Genomic DNA, 20560 nt, shown 5'->3' on the forward strand with positions numbered 1-20560 from the left:
CGATCCAACAGCTAAAAAGTTTGCTTATCTGCGCAGTAATTTGCAACGAAACGCGATGCGATTGCTTCCAGCATGATCACGATCTTTCCTTCCCTGGCCGGAAGGCAAGAAAAAGCAGTCTTGAAGGGCGTTTGAAGGAAATTCACGCACATAAAGTCGACAATCAGAATGCATTTTGGCCGAGGATGCCAGCTGATCGGCAGCTGTCGACAGAATATCCCTGCGTGTGCGGTGTTATGCCTGCGAGTCCACAGCGAACGTCCGTGCCTCTGAAAAAGGCAATCTGTGTCAAGGCCAGCCCGCGAGCCAGCCTAACGCGATCAACAACTCAACGGCGTCATCACGCCACGGCGCCTTTCTGGCGCGCACGTGCAGTGAGTCATCTCAGCCGCGAGCCCGTCGAGTAAACAACCGGCGTCTTCCTGTCTGGCGGCTGATGCAATGCGCGGCGACGTCACTCGTCCTTGGGTGCAGCCACCTGCAGCGCAGCCTCTCCAGATTCGATGAGAAAGAAGGACGCGGCCCAGCGGCGACCTCATTGGAGGATTCTGACCTCGCGACCAGCAGCGCTTCTGGTTGGACATTTGGGTTGGACCCGGGACATATAAAAGAAGCCCTGTGGCGCGTCGAGAGCAGACCCCTTTGGCAGCAGACCTATGTGAGAGCAGACATGTGTGTCGCAGTTGACCTATGTGAGAGCAGACATGTGTGTCAGAGAAGAGAGCTATGTGATAGAGAGTTGAGCTATGTGTTAGCAGACCCATTTGAGAGCAGACCTATGTGTTAGAGAGGAGAGCTCGGCTCTTCGGGTCTCTAAGCTGTCGGCCCCAGTGTCGAATTTGTAACGCCTCTGTATATATATGCTGTACATAAACCTTGTTTAACTCACCGTCGTCTCGTCCGCTCGTCTATCAGCTCTGCGCAGAAGCAGTCGCGAGCTGAGAAATTTACGCTACCAAACAGCTGGTGACCGTGTCGGCGGAGATCGGAGCAGTGGCGCCTTCGGGACCGTGTTGGCGTCGCCGTCTTTCGAAACAGTGGTTGCAGCGGTGAAATTTCGAGGCGCCCTTCGTAACGTCGTCGGAGGCGCGCGTCGCAACAGCGGTTACACTGCCACCCAATGACAAATTCTCATTTGTCTTTAACCATCATTCAAACTGCTGCACTGTTCGAAAAAAAAGTGGCGCAGAAAATTAGCTTCAAACCCATTTCGAATGGCCAGGTGAACCCCGCATTTTGTTGCAGTGCACACACTAATAATCAAAGCGAAAGCCTTGTATGTCTTATGGAACACGATAACACACCATCTTGTGGATGGATTGATGTATATGTGGGGTTTAATGTCCCAAAACAACCATATGATTATGAGAGACGCCGTAGTGGTGGGCTCCGGAAATTTCGACCACCTGGGGTTCTATAACGTGCACCCAAATATGAGCACACGGGCCTACAACTTTTCCGCCTCCATCCGAAATGCAGCCGCCGCAGCTGGGATTCGATCCCGCAACCTGCAGGTTAGCAGCCGAGTACCTAAGCCACTAGACCACCGTGGCGGGGCAGACCATCTTTTGGCGACAACACGAGTGCTACCAATGCTCGTATTGCGTCATGTAATAATGCTCGTATTGCGTCATGTAATTCACCAAATATCAAATAAAGCATGTCTAATTGCGTTAAAATGGTGTCGAATGAAGGGATATAACTAAATTGGGGCGGGGGGGTTGCTCCTATCCCCCCGTGCCCTTACCCTCGCACCACCCCTGGCGGGCAGCCGTGCCCTCGTGCACATAAAGTTGGCTTCGCCACGTAGATTTGAACATTTGACGTTATTTTGCACCGCGTGACAGCACTCACCGAATAGCGGCGCGAGAGGCGCAAGGAAAAGTTATGCGCAACTCTGCAACCTTAAAGTGACTCCACTCACCGCTTCGTACGAACTGCGGAGGCACAGCACCTTGCGCTCGTATTCCCTCATGGTCGAAGTATTGCCGAACTTGACACTGTGGGCCGTATCGTCGTACGTGATACCATCGATGTCGTAGGCGTGCATTATCTCATGACCGATGATCTGCATGCACCACCGATGAATACAGGGAGTGACAGTGTAATTAAAGCATCGATGGCACAAAATTTTGAAAGTGAGACGACAGTGCATATAGATTTATGGTAAAACATACACATCTGCGAAATATGAAGGACAAGCGTAGCCTAGAACATATTAAATATCAACTTTAAAGCGCGCGCCACGCGGCTGAGCGAAATACGGAGCCCCTCACAACGCAAACATCAAAGCGGCCGGGAGTGTAAACAAACCAACGCCACGAGCTTGTGTTGGCTGTTTGCTTGGCAAGTGCCCGTGGCTTTGCGTGTTCTGGCGGGGCTACAGTGTTCTAGAAGTTTTGGTAGCTGGGCGCTGACTGTCGGTGTTAGCGTTCACGTCAGTCTTGCGTGGTCACGTGTGCAGCTGCAGCGTGTTTACCTGTCCGCCGGACTGATCCTGCCTGGCTTGGTGCTATTTGAAACCTAAACTGCTCTGGGCACTCTGTGAAGCATCTCTAAATAAACAGTGGTCAGCACTCTGGCAAATGAGGTACACGGCTGTGATGAGTGAGTCATAAGCTACTTATTAAAACAACAACAAAAACCAACGTGCAAAATTTCTGTTTCGGTGCTTCTGCAATGCAGTGCAGGTACCAAAAGCTTCAGATAGCTTCAGAAACGCCCGCCACGAGCTAGAGAACCTGTTTGTGACAATATAATCAAGTACCTGCGTGACAGCAACGTCATGAATGTTCTTATAGAGCTGTTACGTCCCAAACTGACGATCCTTGTGCGAGATTTCCCACGTGCGCCATCGTTTACCGCTGTTGGCACACCACCTTAACGCTCAGCTGTTTTTTTTTTTTTTTTTGGTAGGGGTGAAGCTTCTTAAAGCGGCACCCGTTCGTCCCTCATTGTAGTACGTAACATGTCTTACGCTTTGACCTGCAAGGTGGTGCCGGTGGGAGATTTCTCCTGTGCGTTGTTGAACAATAGGAAATTCGTAGCGTGCGCGTAAACTAAAAGCCGAATTCTCCTGTCTCTCATTCCCCATTAGCAGCCATTGGCATGTACATTGAGTACTATCTGATAAGAAAGGGTTGCTACATTATACTCGCTGGGCGTAACCTCCTTGGTTTTAGAAAGGTTTAGTGAGCGTTCGGCCGCAGTGCCAAGAATACAGTGAACTAGTATATACCATATACTCGAGATGCTTAAAGGTGGAAAGTAGGCACGAAGCGCAAGCCGTAAGAAAGTGTGCGTGTGCCACCTCTCGTTTAGTCCTTGGAATGTTCGCTGGATGGCGGTGCTTTTATATGCGGAATATATGATGAAAAGATGCGAGATGGTGGTACTTGGAGTGTTGACTAGATGGACGAACGGACACACGAGACAGATGCATGGACGGACGCAGGTGCGGATGCATGGACGAACATAGGGACGGACACACAGATGGACGTGTGGACGCACGAACAGACGCGCGCATGGATGGGCGGATGGACACATGGGCGATCACACAGACGGACGCATGGACGGACGGGAGCAAGAACGAATGGACGGACGAATGCTTCGCCCCACTCTCCATCATTCACCCCGTGGATATGCTGCCATTTTTTTTTTCAGCAGCGACATCTTGGCGACGTCGCTATCGGCGCATAGGGCACTCCGATCATGAGCGTTAACCTGCATGGACGCGAGAAAGTGGAGGGAAAAAAATCACAGCATATCCACGGAGTGAATGATGATTGGTGGGGCGAAGCGTTCGTCAGTCCGTCCGTGTTTGCGCCCGTCCATGCGTCCATCCGTGTGTCAGACATTGCATCTGTTCTTGCGGCCGTCCCTCTGTCTGTGTTTCCGTCCGTCCGTGCGTCCGTCAGTCCGCCCATTCATCTGTATGTCCATTAATCCGTCCGTTTATTTAGTGAGCACTTCAAGCACCACCATCTCACATCTTTTCACTATGTATTCGTCACATACAAGTGCCGCCATCCAGCGGACATTCTAAGGACCGCTCTCTCGGGTATGTGCCACCGGTGGTTACAAACGATCCCGGCAGGTGAACGGGTGACACCACAAGGAGCTTCGCCCCTGAAATCATTTGCTTTCTGATTCGCTAGCATCGTAGCGGCTAAAAAAAATTACATTCAACACGTGGTCTCATTCGTCATATTCGTCACCCACACTTGAACGTGTACTTAAACACACCGAAAGTCGTCAAAGAAGGAATGTCAGCGTCAACGCCTGACTTCACGTAAGCGGTGCAGCGTGGCTTGTATAGACTAAGCGTCGCGCTCCCCCTTCAACAGGGGAGGGAGTGGCGCCGAATTTAAATGTAGCCGCATACTCATCTTTTTTGACCCCTTCATTTGCCACCACTACGGTGTTATTTCATCTATACCACCAGTGCTCACCTTTTGCAACAGCATTGATAGCATTTGTTCGACGTGTTGCACTCTGTTTGTTTTAAATTTTATTTCAAACGGCCTTTTCACAAGGCCAGTCTTTTTTTACCGTCGTGTAATAATCACCATGCTATGATTGATGCTGTTGTTCACCTACTCCCTCCCTTGCAATCTCTTAAAAAGACGGAAGAGTTTTTATCTGGGGACCAGCTGATTCTTGTTACTTAAAGGTGTCTGCGTCTTGTCCCGTGCTTTTGCAGGCTTTTTTTCTTCATGCAACCCTAAAAAGGGCCTTTGAAGGGACACTAATGATCAAAACAATTTTTCGCATATTAGCGAATAACAATTTCACAATCCTGAAAACACAACTTTTACCGCGACATGATGCTTGGCAAGTGAGAAAATGCGTGATATACGTCATCGTGAGAATTCCGTACCAAGCACTGTGACGTAGTAAGTTTTGAAGGCGTCGGCTGGGTTCTTACTTGGTATAAAGGAAGTACATTGTCATCTGTGGGTGTGATGGAACTAGTATACGAAGTTGGGCAAGATTTCATTGAAACTATGCCATGAAAATGCAAAAAGATATATTTTGGGACCAGTTACGTCACGCGCGGAGATTTCGGGGCGAGATTGAAAAGTGATCCTTCGGCATTGATTTTGTCCGCTGATAATGAACTTATGACAGTCAAAGATGTGTCATTAAAGCTCCGAGAGTGCAGTTTGCCACTATAAACCAAGTCATTGTTTATCTCCTTTTAACGGTCGATAAACGGCGACGATTAACCCCTTTTTAGCGTACCTGGCCCAGGCCTCCGTAGTTCAGAGCTGCCGTCCCGTCGGGAAAGTACATGGGCGGCTGCACTATTCCGCCCAAAATCGTCATGCTGTTCTGGCCGGCCGAGTAGAAGGCATTGGCGTGACCGGTGGTGAAGTTCTCAGTTTCGTTGGTCGAAAAAGTTTGGCTGGTCAGGTGTCTGTGCATCTCCAGGTAAGGCGTCACAAAACCAGGCCCAGCGTCCGGAAACGTCGCTGTGTGCGCAGGAGGTTAAATACGAAAAAATAATAGCATTATACCGTTGATAGTCGGCCACTCTGATATCCGTTTACGTCAGGCGCTCAAATTTACGAAACTCGAAAAATTGCAGGTTTTTTTTTTTTCGCTTAGAGTCCGCAAGCAGTGTTCACTCCCTGGCAAACCACACAAAATGATTGCGTGCGCATAGACGGTTTCAAGATTGAAAGCGTTGTGCCCCAAAAAAACTTCCGGTTACCTCATTCACCAGCTCGTAACGTCGGAACTGAAAGGACGTTTTCACGTTTTTTCAAAGGTGAGAAAGTCTTTTATTAGTTTTCCAGATAAAAAGAACGTGCGTAATGTTTAAGGTAATCTCTTGTGGTTTCTACGTAGCTCAAAAGAATATGTATTTGAATATATTTTGCCAAGTGATGGAAGGAAAGTGTAGAAAATTAGAGGGCTATTTTTTAACGCTCCTCTTGCCCACCTATGCCCACAAGCAATTGTCCGCATCTGTGTTTTGTTTGTTTCGTGCTGAGCCATCAGTATCCGCTGGGTGCTAGCAATGAGTACTCCGGTTGTTTGACGGGACGGCTTTAAGCTCTCCCATAGTACAGTATCAAGTACTGTAAATCGTTAAACCTTTTTTTCTAAACGCCATTAGTAGTCATTGTGCTGGTACAGCGAATATGACTGGAGGAATATTCACGGTAGCTAGAGACCTGTCAGCGGCACTCGAGTTCGCACAGCTGAATTCTCCGGCAGCGTTTCAATCTCCAGCAGCGCCTCCTTCTCCGGCAGCGTCTCCGTGCTTGCTCGGGAAACGCTGCATTGCGTTAACGTGGACTCCGAGCCCTGAGCGCGTCCACTCGACGCGGTTGCCCATTGGTTCAACGAACATTCAAAAAAGATTGCCCGCAGCTTCCCTCGAGGGAACACTGAGGAGGATGCGGAGCATATAATTGGTTAACGGGGTGTTAAATTGCGACTTACTTGGGTCGATGGCTAAATCGGTTAACGTGGTTGTGAAATGGGGTGTTAAATTGCGACTTACTTGGGTCGATGGCTAAATTGGTTAACGTGGTTGTAGGAGGGGGTGTTAAATGAGTGAACACGTACGACACGTACGCGAAAGGGCGGCGCTGGTCGAAGGGACGTCGATCATTGTGTTTGTGAATACGTTGGCATTCATTTCACCGCGACCTCGGACGTCGACGCGCCGTACAAACCAACCGACAAGCGGCAACTGAGCGAGCGAGCGCCGACCTTGACTATCAATACAGCGCGACGGCGCATGCGCTGTCAGCTGTTGAATGTTCTCGAAGCGCGACGGCGCATGCGCGCGTCAGCTGTCGAATGTTCGCGAAGAACGACGGCGCATGCGCGTCCGCTGGAGAATCTGGAGAATTGTAGATTGTTCTCGAAGGGGAGAAGCGCGCGCGGCACGGATGGTGGGCGACGGCGCGACGGCGCATGCGCGCGCCAGCTGTCGAATGTTCGAGAAGGGGGAGAGGTGCAACGGCACATGCGCGCGCGTCAGCTGACGATGTTCTCGAAGCGCGACGGCGCATGCGCGCACGTAAGATGGAGAATGTACTCGAAGGTTATCGAAGGGGAGAAGCGCGACGGCGCATGCGCGCGCGTCAGCTGCCGATGTTCTCGAAGCGCGACGGCGCATGCGCGCATCATCATACAGCTGGCGAATGTTCGTGAAGAGGAGAAGCACACGTGGTGTGTAGAGGAGGAAGGATGCACAGATGGTGGAGGAGAGAAGCGCGCGCGGTGTGGAGAGGAGGAAGGAATGCACAGATGGTGGAAGAAGGAGGAGGAAACTTGCGGACGGCGCCGCACTACAAGCCTCGAGTATTAGATGCTCCGCATTTAAAACAAAAAGTGAGCCTTCGAGCGAGACCGCATAGCAACGCATCGCCAGAGAGAGGAGAACGAGCCGAGATTCGAGCCGGGACCGCAGAGCAACGCATCGCAGAGCGAGCCGAGACGCGAGTGGCGTCGGACGTATCCGATCGAGCTCCTGCACCGAGTCCAGTTTCCTTATACATGTAACCACTGCCGATTCACCTGTAACTTAGCACAATACAGTTTTTCTTAAAATTTGAACCTTGCCTTGACTACATTCATTCGGACATCGCTGACATGGCACAGCCGACAGGATGTGAATCGACCGAGCTGCATGCGGAGGAGGAAACGACGCCACGAGAAGGAGCGACGCCACGCCGTACATCGTCTCGGGACTCCGAAACGACCATCGTCGAAAGCGTGTTCACGACCCTCGACCACAGCAGGATGGCCAATGTAACGAAAAAGCAACTCGTCGACGAGATGAGAGCACGAGGTCTACGGTGCTCCGGACGAAAGGACGAGCTCATCGCAAGAATCATCCGCGACAACATCACTCGCCAAGCCCTAGAGCCGACGGACTCGTCAACGAAGGACCAGGCTGCCTACGACGACGACAGGCAGGCGCACCTGGAGACACTGTCCGCCGACAACGCGAGGCTTTGCGCTGAACTGAGCAGCCTGCGAGCCCAGCTTAACCGTGCGACCACGAGTGAACGTGAGACATTGCACGAAGCCCATCAGAACGCTTCACTGCCAACGGAATGGGTGACGACTCCAACCCTCGGGCTGCACCATTCCGTCCCTGCTGACATAACGATGTCCTCGGGTTCGACGCGGCCACCGTCACTGAACGACCGCACCAACCAAGACGCGGCACGCCCCGCCGCGCCGACCGTTTCAACGCACGAGGGAGAACCTTCCATGGCCCAGATCCTCACCGCGCTCGTGAACACACAAGCCCTGCTCGCCAACATGCTGTCGAGAGGTCCATCGACGACGAGCCCGATCCAGATTCATTCCACAAGCGACACGTCATCCTCAATCCCCTTGTTCGATGGGACGCCGCAACAAAGTACTCACGAATGGATTACGCAAGTGGAGAGAATCGCAGCGCTCGCCCACTGGACGCCATCGCTGACGTTGGTGACAGCAGCAAGCCGCTTGACGGGATCTGCCAAGGATTGGCACAGCGCCTACGGCTCACAGTATGACACCTGGGAGCAATGGAAGGAAGCGCTCATTCTCCGTTTCAAACGAAAGCTGACAATGCAGGAGTTCCTCGAACTGCAGACGAAGCGACGCCTTCAGAGCCACGAGACCATCGTCGAGTACATGTACTCGAAGAACGCCATTCTGAACAAGGCGCCGTACCGTTTAGCAGAGGAAGAACGTATTTCCCTCATTGTCAGTGGCATAGAGGACGACACATGCACTCTAAGCCAAAACGGAGCAACAGGGGTATAGGGGTTGCTCCTTTCAGGGAGCAATTGCATTGCCACTCCCATTACTCTCCTAAAAGGAGTAACTGCAGAGGGAGGAACCGTTGCTCTCCTTTCAGTTCCTCCTTCGGGGGATGAACAGTTACTCCCTCCAGTTCCTCCCTGCAGACCAACAGTTACTCCCACCAGTTGCTCCCTGCCGACAACCATTACTCCCACCAGTTGCTCTTCTAAGAGCAACAGTTACTCTTTACCGTTCCTCCCACGTGTTCGCAGTTACTCTCTGAAAACCAACTGCACATGCTTCCAGTTACTCCTTGGGGAAAAGAGTATTTATCTCGAGTATGCTTGTCACACGCTTAACACATGGCGAGAGCTCCTTGGAAGAGCACTGTTTGGGTGCTTCTAACACAAAAAGTGGACAATATTGAAAGGAAAATAAATGCTTTATTGTTCTTTTTATGAGGCGACGTGTGGCCACACGTAAAAGTAGACTTCGCCACACCACAGCCAGCACTAAACAAACACCATAATACATCAAAGGTTTTCTGCGTCATCCGTGGAAAAACAATCTTGAATTTCTAGCATAGGGCAGTCTGTGTCATCATTGGTGAGAGAAGGGCAACTTCTCCAATTCTGAAGAACTCAAGTTTCGCAGCTGGTGTTTCCATCACGCTAGCGCAGCAGAACGTCACCGCAGGCATATTTGAAGCATCTCATTGCTGCAAGAAAAAAAATAGAAGTGTGAGGTTAAACATGCCAGAATCAATTCATAACAATGAGTCACACACACTGCAGCAGCGCTTACATTCTAGGATGTCTACTGCAAAACGAAATGTGAAAAAAAGGAAGGTTCGGCCAAACGTTACTTGGCAAGCCATATAAATGCTGATGTGGTAGACGCTCTTCACATGATGTCTCAGACAGCAATATTCTGGAAGAAAATGTGCAGCACCTCAACAAGGCATATTTGTAGCAGTTAAAGATACCCTTAGGTTCAGTTAACTTGTTTCCTATACACAGCTGAGTGACATTTCTATGAGCCCATTCACCAATGGGCATTCTAAATGAGGTCATGTGTGTGGCAAATAACACGTACTGTCCGCTCATGTTAAAATACTTATTTAGCTCGTGCACATAGTTGCTCTCAATTCTACTGTTCTATCATACGCTGCTGCGTCTTGAATTGTGCAATACCTGTAGGCACAAGCCAGGCATGCAAAGCCTGCTTGAAAGCAACCATTTGCAGAGGCTACATGATAATCTTCAGTATATTTCTTTGTACCTGACGCAAACGGCTGGACAAAACTATAGACAAATGTAGACCGTGCTACCTTCAAAAAATGCTTTAAATTTAGAAAACTAGGGTGCATTTGTTCACTCGGTTGACGAGTCACAGCCACGAGATATGTAAACGAAGCAATATATCAATATATCTTAAGGCATGCACAGATATTCTGATTCTTTGTTTGACAGTGTCACAGATAGCTTGCCAAAACATATATATTTGAGAGCAACAAGATGTGAAGCTTTTATTAGCTCAACGTCTTGTTGGTTCACAGCCAAACAGGTTACTGCTTGTTAGACAAATTGGAATAAGCACACCATGGTTTCCAAAAAAAAAAAGCATTATTAGAAGTTAGCTCCCGGTGTGAATGTCTGCCTATTTATTTTGTACTGCCTTCTACATGTGCCACAAAGACATTTGTTGAGGATGTGCTACCAGTCAAGCCAAGATCGCATACTTGGTCAATGTGATGGAAATACAAAAATTAGAAACACTGCCACCTCTAGTAAGAGCATAACACTTCAGTATCTTGGACTAGCAATGAGGTGCACAAGAAAGTTAAGCCCACTCTTGCGGAACTTTGAACGGGAATATTTCAGAGTGGGGGAGGTCAACATGCTGTGGCACTTTTAAACCCACGAAACATCTGCAGAAAACAGGGTAAAGGCAAGTCAAGAAACGCTGTTATGAAGGCCTGCGCATGGACAGCTTTGTGAATCTAGGCCCAAGTGTTATGCTTTGTGCAAGCCAAAATCCATGTAAATAGGGAAAGCATACTTTTAGGAGTACCAGCGTAAACAAATCTTGGCAGTTGGCTTTTTAGTACAAACAGCAATCCCTGCAATGAAAACAAAAACATTTTATCTTAACGGTAACAGTGTGAGCACACACACGGGCCAGCGGAGCCATGTCGAATTGTCAGTGCCAGTGTAACCATGTGGCATGATGAACTATTCTCTGGCCAACACATGCACAGTTTGCCCCTAAAAAGCGATGCTTTCATATACGTAGTACAAAAAGTCTGCACTTGCCAAAATTCACTTGCTTTCTGTACTTTAGCATCGTTGGGAGCATCTTTATCTGCAGTATAACCAAATTTGTGTCATATCCCTGAAAAAAAAGTATAAGACATGCATCAAATATTGTTTCATTTGGTAGCAGTGAAGTCGGGTTAAGAACAGCCAAGTGGGAATCAGCCTAATTATGTGCATGCGGCAAATCCCAAACGGCGTTATTGAGGTTGTCGAAATTTTCGTCGATTGGTATTAACGTCGATATGTGACTTCAACGGCATGCCAAGTTTTCACAGCGCATAAAGATTTCATGATGCAGAATAATGACAGCGCTAACGAGAACATACAGCATTTATGATTGTCTTTTACAATATTCAGTTTTGCTAAGGTTTTGCGTCACTAAAGAAATCTGAAAGATTTGGGTCATTCCTCCTCCAAGTGTTCTGTCAATATGTACACAGAACATGTAAACTGCTCGCTTGATGGTGCGCTTATAAAATAGTACGTTCAGCGCAGAGGTGAAGCAAGTGACGCAGTGATGTGGGCAGATTTTTTTTTTAGGCGTGCGGGGAGGGGGGGGGGGGGGGTCCGCTTATCTGAATAGGCCCGGCAAGCGAATATGGTCGTCAATTTGGGCTCCCTACGCCCGGCCTAAAAAAATTCTGTGCGCAACCGCCTAGCTATGCCAGTGAAGTGATGCGACAATGATTTGTTTACTTACTGATTTACATACACTTTACATCTCTAAAAAATGCGGCCCAAGGCCCCAACACTCAGCCGTTAACATTACATAAAGCCAATGGTAGAAAAGTGCCAGTATGAATGCAGCTACAACCCCGCCCCAATGTTTTTTCAAGCGAGGTAGTGTTGCGGAAATGAACTTTTAACTGCAAAAGTACACTGGCACTGCAGTGGTGACAGGGGAAGCAAGAGGGTATGCAGGCGGTAATAGAGGTAATTTAGTCCGATACGGCTAGCAATGGATACGGTGAATAAGAGCAAATCATTTCTCTTTCAATAGCGCAACCACTCAACAATGTATTGTAAGAGCATTAAATGTTGCTGGAAATGCCACTCACCTGCACGCTGATGCATGCACAGTCCTTTGTCCGACGAGCGAACAGGCTTGCAGATAGCTGAAGACGTGTTTACGATGTGTTTGTTCCACCCAGCAGCAAAATTCACAACTACTTCGCGCTCCATAAAGATAAATATACACTAACCTTCATCACGAATAAGTAGAAACGCAAATCTGCGACACACACACACGATCAAAACATAGCTCACAGCTCGCACGTCCATGCGCTCGCCAACCGCAGACCATATGAAAATGAGTAAGTAGTGCGAACGCGAACCTAGTTGCACCGAAAAAAAAAAAAAAAACGTCGAGCAGTGGCAGCACAGGCGTCAGCGCAATAATTTCAGTGTGTTCTCCTAATACAATTATAAAAAAAACTGAGGTACACTAAAACTCATAAATAAATATAAAAAGTTGAGTGTAATTTTTATTTAGTGCTAGTCAACATAAACACTGAATAAAAATTACTTTGTAACTTACATCGTTTGCTACACTAGCGCCACACTTGTCGTGCGGGCGCAGATGGCGCAGATTTGTCATTCTGCCCTCAAACTACACGGTGAAGCGTGCTACTAAGTGTATGGCTGATGAAAAGCGCGTCTGGGTCCGCTTTTTTTTTTTCTTCTCCTATATATTTGGGCGGGGGAAGGGGGGGGGGGGGCTCCTTATGCACGTGTTTCGGTGCTTGATCGACTTTGACGCCCTTACTTCGCGGACGAACCGCGTGTCTAGGCTTTTTTATCGTTGTTTTGCACGTGTTTCGGCGTTCGGTCCGCTTTGACGTGCCAACTCTCCATTCTGCTGCTGCGTGTGTTAGGTATTTGCCGTACTGTATTCTCAGGCCTTCTGTGTTCAGCCAGCGCTGCTATCTTATTATCTACGGATGCTAAAATAAATCACTGTTTTGGTTTGGTGAAGTTTGGCACACAGAACAAGCAATAATCTGGCCCATGAATATCAATGTGGGCGGCATTCATATTTGTGTGCGGTGTTCTGTCGGGGAGTAACCGTTGCGTGACGAGAGCATTTACAGCGGTTCCTCCTTCCGTTGCTCCCTTACAAACTTGAGATGAATACAGTTGCTCCCCCATTCTCGAACAAGCCCGCCATCTTGTTCCGCTTGGTCTTTTCGGAGAGTAACAGTCAGTCTGAAGGAGTAAAAACAGCCGTTGCTACCATTTTGGCCATTTTTGGCTTAGAGTGTGGGCCAACCCACTCGCAGCGCAGCTGTGTGGCACAGTAACCGAACTCATTGACAGAGCGGCTTTGCTCGACGCGAGGCGTCGCACGACCGTGTGTGCCGAGAACGACAAGAAACCGCCATCGTCTACAGCAAGCCGTGGTCAGGGTTCGAACCAGCGGGTGCCAGCCAGCAGCTCTGCCAACTTGCCGAAAGCCAACCCGCGCAGCGATTTCTCGGGAGCTCCACACCCGCGGCCCATCTCTGCTCGTTCGTGCTTCAACTGCGGCGACATCGGTCACCTGTCCCGTGATTGCAGAAAGCCGAAAACGCCAGCAACGATCAGAGCGGACGAGAAACGAGCGAAGAGGGACAATAGCAGCCACGAAACAGGGACTACGTCACCTAGGCAAGCGAACTGTTTTTTGCATTCGATGGGCGGCACATTACCAATAGTGTCCGGTACTGCTAACAACCGACCCGTCTGCGTGTGCATTGACAGTGGCGCCAACTTATCCATCATGAGTGCCAATGCCTTGACGGACGACATTCCCACGCACGCATGGGTATCGCACGAGAACATTGAAGTTCTCAACCGCAGCATATGCCCAACTCTCGCTGCAACGCTTGATGTGACACTGGGCACCACGAATGTGCGACTTGAGGACGTCGTGGTAACGGAATTGCCCAGCGGCATCGACCTGATTCTGGGATCAGACTGGCGACGAGTCGCGAACGTCGACGTAACGTTTCACACGTCAAACGATGTGACTATCGTTCCAGTCGAGCCCTCCGGAAAATTTTCATCGTCCGAAGTGCCACCCCCGAAACAAGGCACACCACACCGCACCGGGGAAACGCTTATTGCGACGTTCTGCCGGATATCGGACGAGAGTGCTTCCGAAGACGAAGGGTACGTGCGCCTCAACACGAAATGTCCCGCACCCGACGAAGACTTCACGAGTCTAGTCGAAGACGCCACACGGAAGGTAACGAAGGATGCCACCGAGGCAGAGAGGGAACAACTTCGCGCAATTCTGTTAAGGCATCACCAAGCGTTCACTTCCAAAGGCAACACTTTGGGAGTGTGTCCTCACACCGAGCACAGCATCGAACACAGAGACAATATACCAGTGTCATCGAGGCCGTACAGGTGCTCACCGGATGATCGCAAGTTCATCCGAGAACAGGTGAATGACTACCTCTCCAAGGGCATCATAAGGCCGAGCGAAAGCGAGTACAGTGCTCCAACGATAGTCGTCGACCAACCGCACCACCCGACGACTCCACGAAGAATGGTACACGACTATCGCAAGCTCAACGAGATCGAAAACGACATACTGGTGAAGAAATCTCTCGAGGGAGGATGGGTCCGTCGGAGGGTGATCATTCCCGCTGCCCTCCGAAGCAGTGTGATGATCGTTTTCCACGACAACAACGGCCACCTAGGCGTCGAGAAGACAAGAGACCTGATCCAGCGAAAGTACTGGTGGCCATCGATGAGAAAAGACATACGTGACTATGTTGACTCCTGCCACACGTGCCAGACTATCAACGCCCGCACGACACGGAATGAAGGTTGCCTCATCCCACGTGATATTCCTACTGAGCCAAACGCGGTGATATCCCTGGATCACATGGGTCCGCTAAACAAGAAGGGAGACATCGACGAGTCTCAGACTACACGACTTGGCAAGGGGACGCGCGGAGACAAGAGAGGCTACTGCAGAGTCAGCGCAAAACAACGGTCCGATACGACAAGAAGCGGCGAACTCCGAGGTTCATAACGGGGGACCTCGTCCTGCTTGAGTTGAGCGCTCGAGGCACATTAGACCCTCGCTATGAAGGTCCGTTCGAGATAACGGCCCTCGTGGGAGGAAACAGGGCCGAGATCCAAAGTACCCCACACACCGGGCATGATCAACCAAAAATCGTCAACGTGGAGCAGCTTCGTAGATATAAGGAGCCGCTCCTAGAGGTAGGTAGGTATAAACTTTATTTTTCCTTTGTAAAGGAAAGGTGCAATGGAAGAGAGATGAGGAGAGATTGCTACGCTCGATAGTCCTCCGCAACCCTCTCTGCCCAACCCAGGATGGCCTCCTGGACGTCGGGTTTCAAGCTGCGCATGGCAGCCTCCCACTGCTCCTCATTACTAATTAATTTTCGAAGGGACGGTGGAGGGGGGTGCTTAGGGCACCCCCACATGATATGATTAAGATTTGCTTTCTGTGCGGAGCAATATTTACAGGAGGAGGACGGGTAAAGAGAAGGGTACATGAGGTGAAGAATGTAAGGAGAAGGAAAGGTGTGAGTCTGCAGCTGTCGCCACAGTACTTCGCGCCTTCGTATGGATTTCGACGTTAGCGGCGGTAAGGATAAACGACCAAGGCGGTAGTGACTACAGATGTCGTGAAATGTTAAAAGGCGATCCCGCGCAGCAAACGGTGCCGTTGTCGAAACGGGGCCTGGCTCTTCCAGCGCCTGCGCCCGGAACGTAAATCCTCGGGCGCTGGCGTGAGCCGCCTCGTTACCGGCAAGGCCCGCGTGCGCGGGAGTCCATATAGAAGTTACGGAACCATCGCCATCTAACGACACGCACGCCTGAGGACAGGCGCAATTTTCGGGAGGGCCGTGTCAGCGGCACTCGAGTTCGCACAGCTGAATTCTCCGGCAGCGTTTCATTCTCCGGCAGCGCCTCCTTCTCCGGCAGCGTCTCCGTGCTTGCTCGGGAAACGCTGCACTGCGTTAACGTGGACTCGGAGCCCTGAGCGCGTCCACTCGACGCGGTTGCCCATTGGTTCAACGAACATTCAAAAAACAAAAAGTGAGCCTTCGAGCGAGACCGCATAGCAACGCATCGCCAGAGAGAGGAGAACGAGTCGAGATTCGAGCCGGGACCGCAGAGCAACGCATCGCAGAGCGAGCCGAGACGCAAGTGGCGTCGGACGTATCCGATCGAGCTCCTGCACCGAGCCCAGTTTCCTTATACATGTAACCACTGCCGATTCACCTGTAACTTAGCACAATACAGTTTTTCTTAAAATTTGAACCTTGCCTTGACTACATTCATTCGGACATCGGTGACAGACCCTTTCACCCGCCTATGCTATTCAGGCACATCGGTGAACAAGACCAGGAGTCATCAAGAGTTTGTGTTTGTGAAAGGGTCTATAGCTACCGTGAATATTCCTCCAGTCGTATTCGCTGTACTTGCACAATGACTACTAATGGCTCAAATAAGACTAGCACGAAACAAACAAAACACAGGCGCGGACAATTGCTTGTCCGCGTCTGAGTTTTTTTTTAAGTGTGAATAAACTTTATAAGCGACCCCAAACCATCCACCGCTGTCGGCGGCGTCCGCAGTCTTCTATCTATCTTTAAAAGAAAAACCCAAGCATTTCCCCGAGGGTGAACATGGTTAAGTGTGAATGCACAGGGTGATGCTATGAGGGTCTTGCACATCTATGTCGTCGCATCGGTGTTCGCCCGACCGTCTTCCGAACTCGTTCCAAAGAACCCGCAACGCGTTCAACCTGTTGGTCTCGTTCCTCACGCCGGAAATGCAGCTCAGGTTGTTATCGAACCTCAGCCAGTCACACACGGCGCAGCTGTGACCGAAGCTGCGATCCACAAAGTCGCGTTTGAAACGCGCGTCCGGACGAGCAAAGTCCAGGGCTCGCACCCTCTCCCGCGCGGCACGTTCACCGGCTCGAACGGCTTCGGGAACGTCCACTCGCCGTTGACGATTGCGAGCGGTGTCTTGACGCTTGCTCCTCCACTCTCCTCACTCGCTGCAGCTGCGCGCGCACCCCTCTCTCTCGCGCGCCCGCCTTCTCTCTCAATCTCCCGTCGAGAGCGGGTCGTGCGATGGATGTCCCTTGGCAACGCTACCATCAACAACGAATGCAGTACAACCGAATGCCAGCACTGCACCCGTCGTTGGAGGTAACAGTACCGCGGTGGTTTCGCCGACGTTGGAAGACAAGGCGGCGCTGCGAAGGGCTCGTGAGACCGAACGTAAGCGGGCGAAGCGTGCAGCGGATGCCGAACTGCGCGCTCGCGAGGCCGAGGACAAGCGGGCGAAGCGTGCAGAGGATGCTGAACTTCGCGCTCGCGAGGCCGATATGAGGCGTCAACATCGAGCTGCGAACGCGGCTCAAGAAGCGGAACGACAACGCAAGCGTCAGGCGGAGAAGGGCGATGAAGGCCGGCGTCAAGACGCCGCTCGCAATCGTCAACGGCGAGTGGACCTTCCCGAAGCCGTTAGAGCCAGTGAACGTGCCGCGCGGGAGAGGGTGCGAGCCCTGGACTTTGCGCGACCGGGGCTCGCATGCTATGAGGGGGCGTAAAGTTAAAATCCGTTGGCATTCGCCAGTGACTTAACGTAAACTCCCCCGTGTGATCAAATTGCGATTCCCAGGAACCATTACACCATAAAGACACCATGTTGTGATTAATAAATATAATAGTGCGAATTAATAAATACCCTCATAGCATCACCCCGTGCATTCGCACTTAACCATATTCACCCTCGGGGAAATGCTTGGGAGTTTTTTTTTCGTCCCTGTCTGGCTGCTCGTGCCAGCAACCTTTATGTCCGACAGCAAACACTACCAAGCAAAGGAGGGGGAGGGGGAGAAGAAAGACGTAAACATGGGTGCTTTTCAACAGAATGCATCAGTCCGTACGATATTTCACTAGACGCAAAATTCTTTGCAAACTACACACTCTAAGAAGTTGAGGAGGAATGAGAGTATCAAGGTTGCTCCTGTAGAGTAGTTGCTCCTTTAGACCTTGCCACAACCATTGCACCATTTTGGGAGTAAATGCGAAGGTGTAACCACGCTTTCGCTGTATCTCATCAAAGGAGAGCAACAGTTAATTTGCGCAAAAGAAAAATCAGGCTCGGTTTACTTAACCAGCCTTTCGATGTGTGAGCAGGCATTTGGTTTAGACGTACAATCGATGTGCAAGCATCACATTCATAATAAATTTCGGAAAATTTGCAGCAAACACACGGGACTCGAACTCGTGGCGATTCGGTCAGTCAGCAGAAACAGGCTTCTGTAGGCACCGATGCGTCGTTTGCACACGGCGCGAACATGCTTGCAGTTACTCCGAAAAACGGGACGTTCTACTCCACAAGGAAAAAAATGCCTTTCTTTGCTGTGCCATGTGCAATCTTTTGCGCACACTCCGTATTTTGGAGGAGCAAAAAGCTTTTTTTCGGCGTAACTGCGCAATTCCTCCGGAAAACTTTTTAGAGTGCAGTATACCGGCGGAGATTTGCGCATGCGCGTGCCCGAGAAGGAGGGCCGCACTGCAAAGAGTCACTTGCCGTTCACTTTGAATCTATCGCATGACCGTAATGCACACCGTAGAGCGTCAACTCCAAACAGATGCTTCTATTCACTTTAGGGTCAGATTCGACAGCATGACATTTGTGTCGATTCACCATTTCTTTTTTTCACTAGCCATGCTGAAATAGTTGATGCCTAAGGTTCACAACAATTGGCGATGTCACTTCCCGAAACTCGAAAGACATAGATTGCGCGTTTCTCGTTTTTTTTTATTTATCCTTCATAGATGGCGCCAGCTACGGCACAGACAATCTAAACACGAACTGCGATGGCTAACGAGCGCATCGAGGCACTTTAGCGAGGGCCTCACAACAGCGCCTACAGATGGCGCCATCATACAGCAAACACTTGGCTTTTTGTGCTGTCACCAAGTAGCGACTCTTCCCGTGGGGGAGAACGCGTGGTGCGCGCTCATTTACCGATGCGTACCAACCTCCAACCGTGCCAACTTCTAATCGTACCAACCTCCAATCGTACCAACCCCCAACCGTACCAACCTCCAATCGTACCAACTTCCAATCGTTGAACGTGTGTTACATAGACAATAAATGGCGCGCGCAGAACTCCTCTCCGAGGGGGACGAAGGTTCGTTTCAGCGCCGCCTCTCTATATGCCAATGCATGGGACTGACCAGAGTCCTTCAATGCTTTGGCGGACTCTGGGCTGACTTTACGCCCCCCACACCACCCCCACGTTGTAGCACCCCTCATTTCCTATTATGCCAACGTATGGGATTGACTGTGTCCCTCCTTTGGTGACTAAGGGCAGCCATTCCCCCACCTTCCTTCTCGTGTGCATGCTATGTGTACAATGGTGGCTAATTAATTTGTGTGTAACCACTTATTTTTTCAGGGTGAAGTTCCTTAAGCCGTGAGTCGTGCGTCCACGATGTATGTAGTAGCAGTAGTAGTAGTAGTAGTAGTAGTAGTAGTCATAGTATTAGTATTAGTATAAGTAGTTATAGTAGTAGTAGGTAGCCACGTCAAGTTTAGTCCTTGGAATGTCCGCTGGATGGTGGTCCTTGTATATGATTGCGATATGGTGGTAATTGGAGTGTTCACTAGATGGATGGACGGATGGACAGACAGTCATACGGACAGAAAGACAAATGAGGGCACGGATAGACGGACGGACAGACGGACGGACGGACACACGTACAGACGAAAGCACGGACGGATGGACATATGCACGGACGAAAGCCCGGACGCACGGCTAGACGAACACACAGACAGACGGATGAACGCACGCACTGACGAACGCACGGATGGACGCACGCACGCATGGACGGACGCACGGGCAGACGAACGCATGAACGAACCGACGAATGGACGGACAGACGAATGAGCGCATGGACGGAAGCATGGATGGATAGAAGCAAGGACGAACGGAAGCACAGACGGACAGACGCATGGACTGACTGACGGGCGCTTCGCCGCACTCATCATCATTCGCTCCGTGGATATGCTGTTATTTTTCATTCATTGAATTATTTGTACGGCTTTCAGTATTTTTTGACTGAAAGCTTGCTGGGCAGAAAATTCGTAGCACGTATTTGAAGGGCTCCCTACCTGACCTTTGCTATACGTCGATGCAGTTTGGATAAAGAACGAAATTGAAATGTAATTTACTGTTTGCAGTACTTTTTATAGAGTAAGTTCCAAAGTAAAACTACCATGTGAAGCGGAATAACCGTGCAGTACAACCAGATTAAGTATGGAAGTTTTTCAGGATTGCTCAAAGTAGATGTGGTACGCAGTGCTTTGGCTTCATTGGCACAACCGTCTGCGGGAGATTTCGTGCGCAAAACAGGGCTTCGTGAAATGTGGGGCCCACGGGACGACTTTAAGCTTTCCCATGTTAGAGAACCAAGTACTCTAAA

The 20560-nt window shown here is 50.2% G+C and overlaps 1 protein-coding gene and 1 long non-coding RNA gene across 5 annotated transcripts in view; both read right to left on the reverse strand.

The window, feature by feature from the left end:
- Positions 1–20560, reverse strand: part of LOC119183249 (neprilysin-1) — a 45841-nt gene that overhangs the window by 3491 nt on the left and 21790 nt on the right. For 3 of the 4 annotated variants that reach the window (XM_075867279.1, XM_075867281.1, XM_075867278.1), the window contains 2 exons: positions 5245–5474; positions 1925–2068 (listed from right to left, as the gene is read on the reverse strand). In XM_075867279.1, the coding sequence (XP_075723394.1) occupies positions 1925–2068; positions 5245–5474 (374 nt within the window). The remainder of the gene's footprint in view (positions 1–1924; positions 2069–5244; positions 5475–20560) is intronic. The other variant, XM_075867280.1, reaches the window with a different exon arrangement.
- On the reverse strand, positions 9187–12698 carry LOC142765742 (uncharacterized). The gene is made up of 2 exons (XR_012884380.1): positions 12140–12698; positions 9187–11157 (listed from the first exon to the last, which is right to left on the reverse strand). It is a non-coding gene; the product is annotated as an uncharacterized LOC142765742 (long non-coding RNA).

This window comes from Rhipicephalus microplus, chromosome 6 (assembly GCF_043290135.1).
Source record: "Rhipicephalus microplus isolate Deutch F79 chromosome 6, USDA_Rmic, whole genome shotgun sequence".
NCBI classification, from domain to species: domain Eukaryota; kingdom Metazoa; phylum Arthropoda; class Arachnida; order Ixodida; family Ixodidae; genus Rhipicephalus; species Rhipicephalus microplus.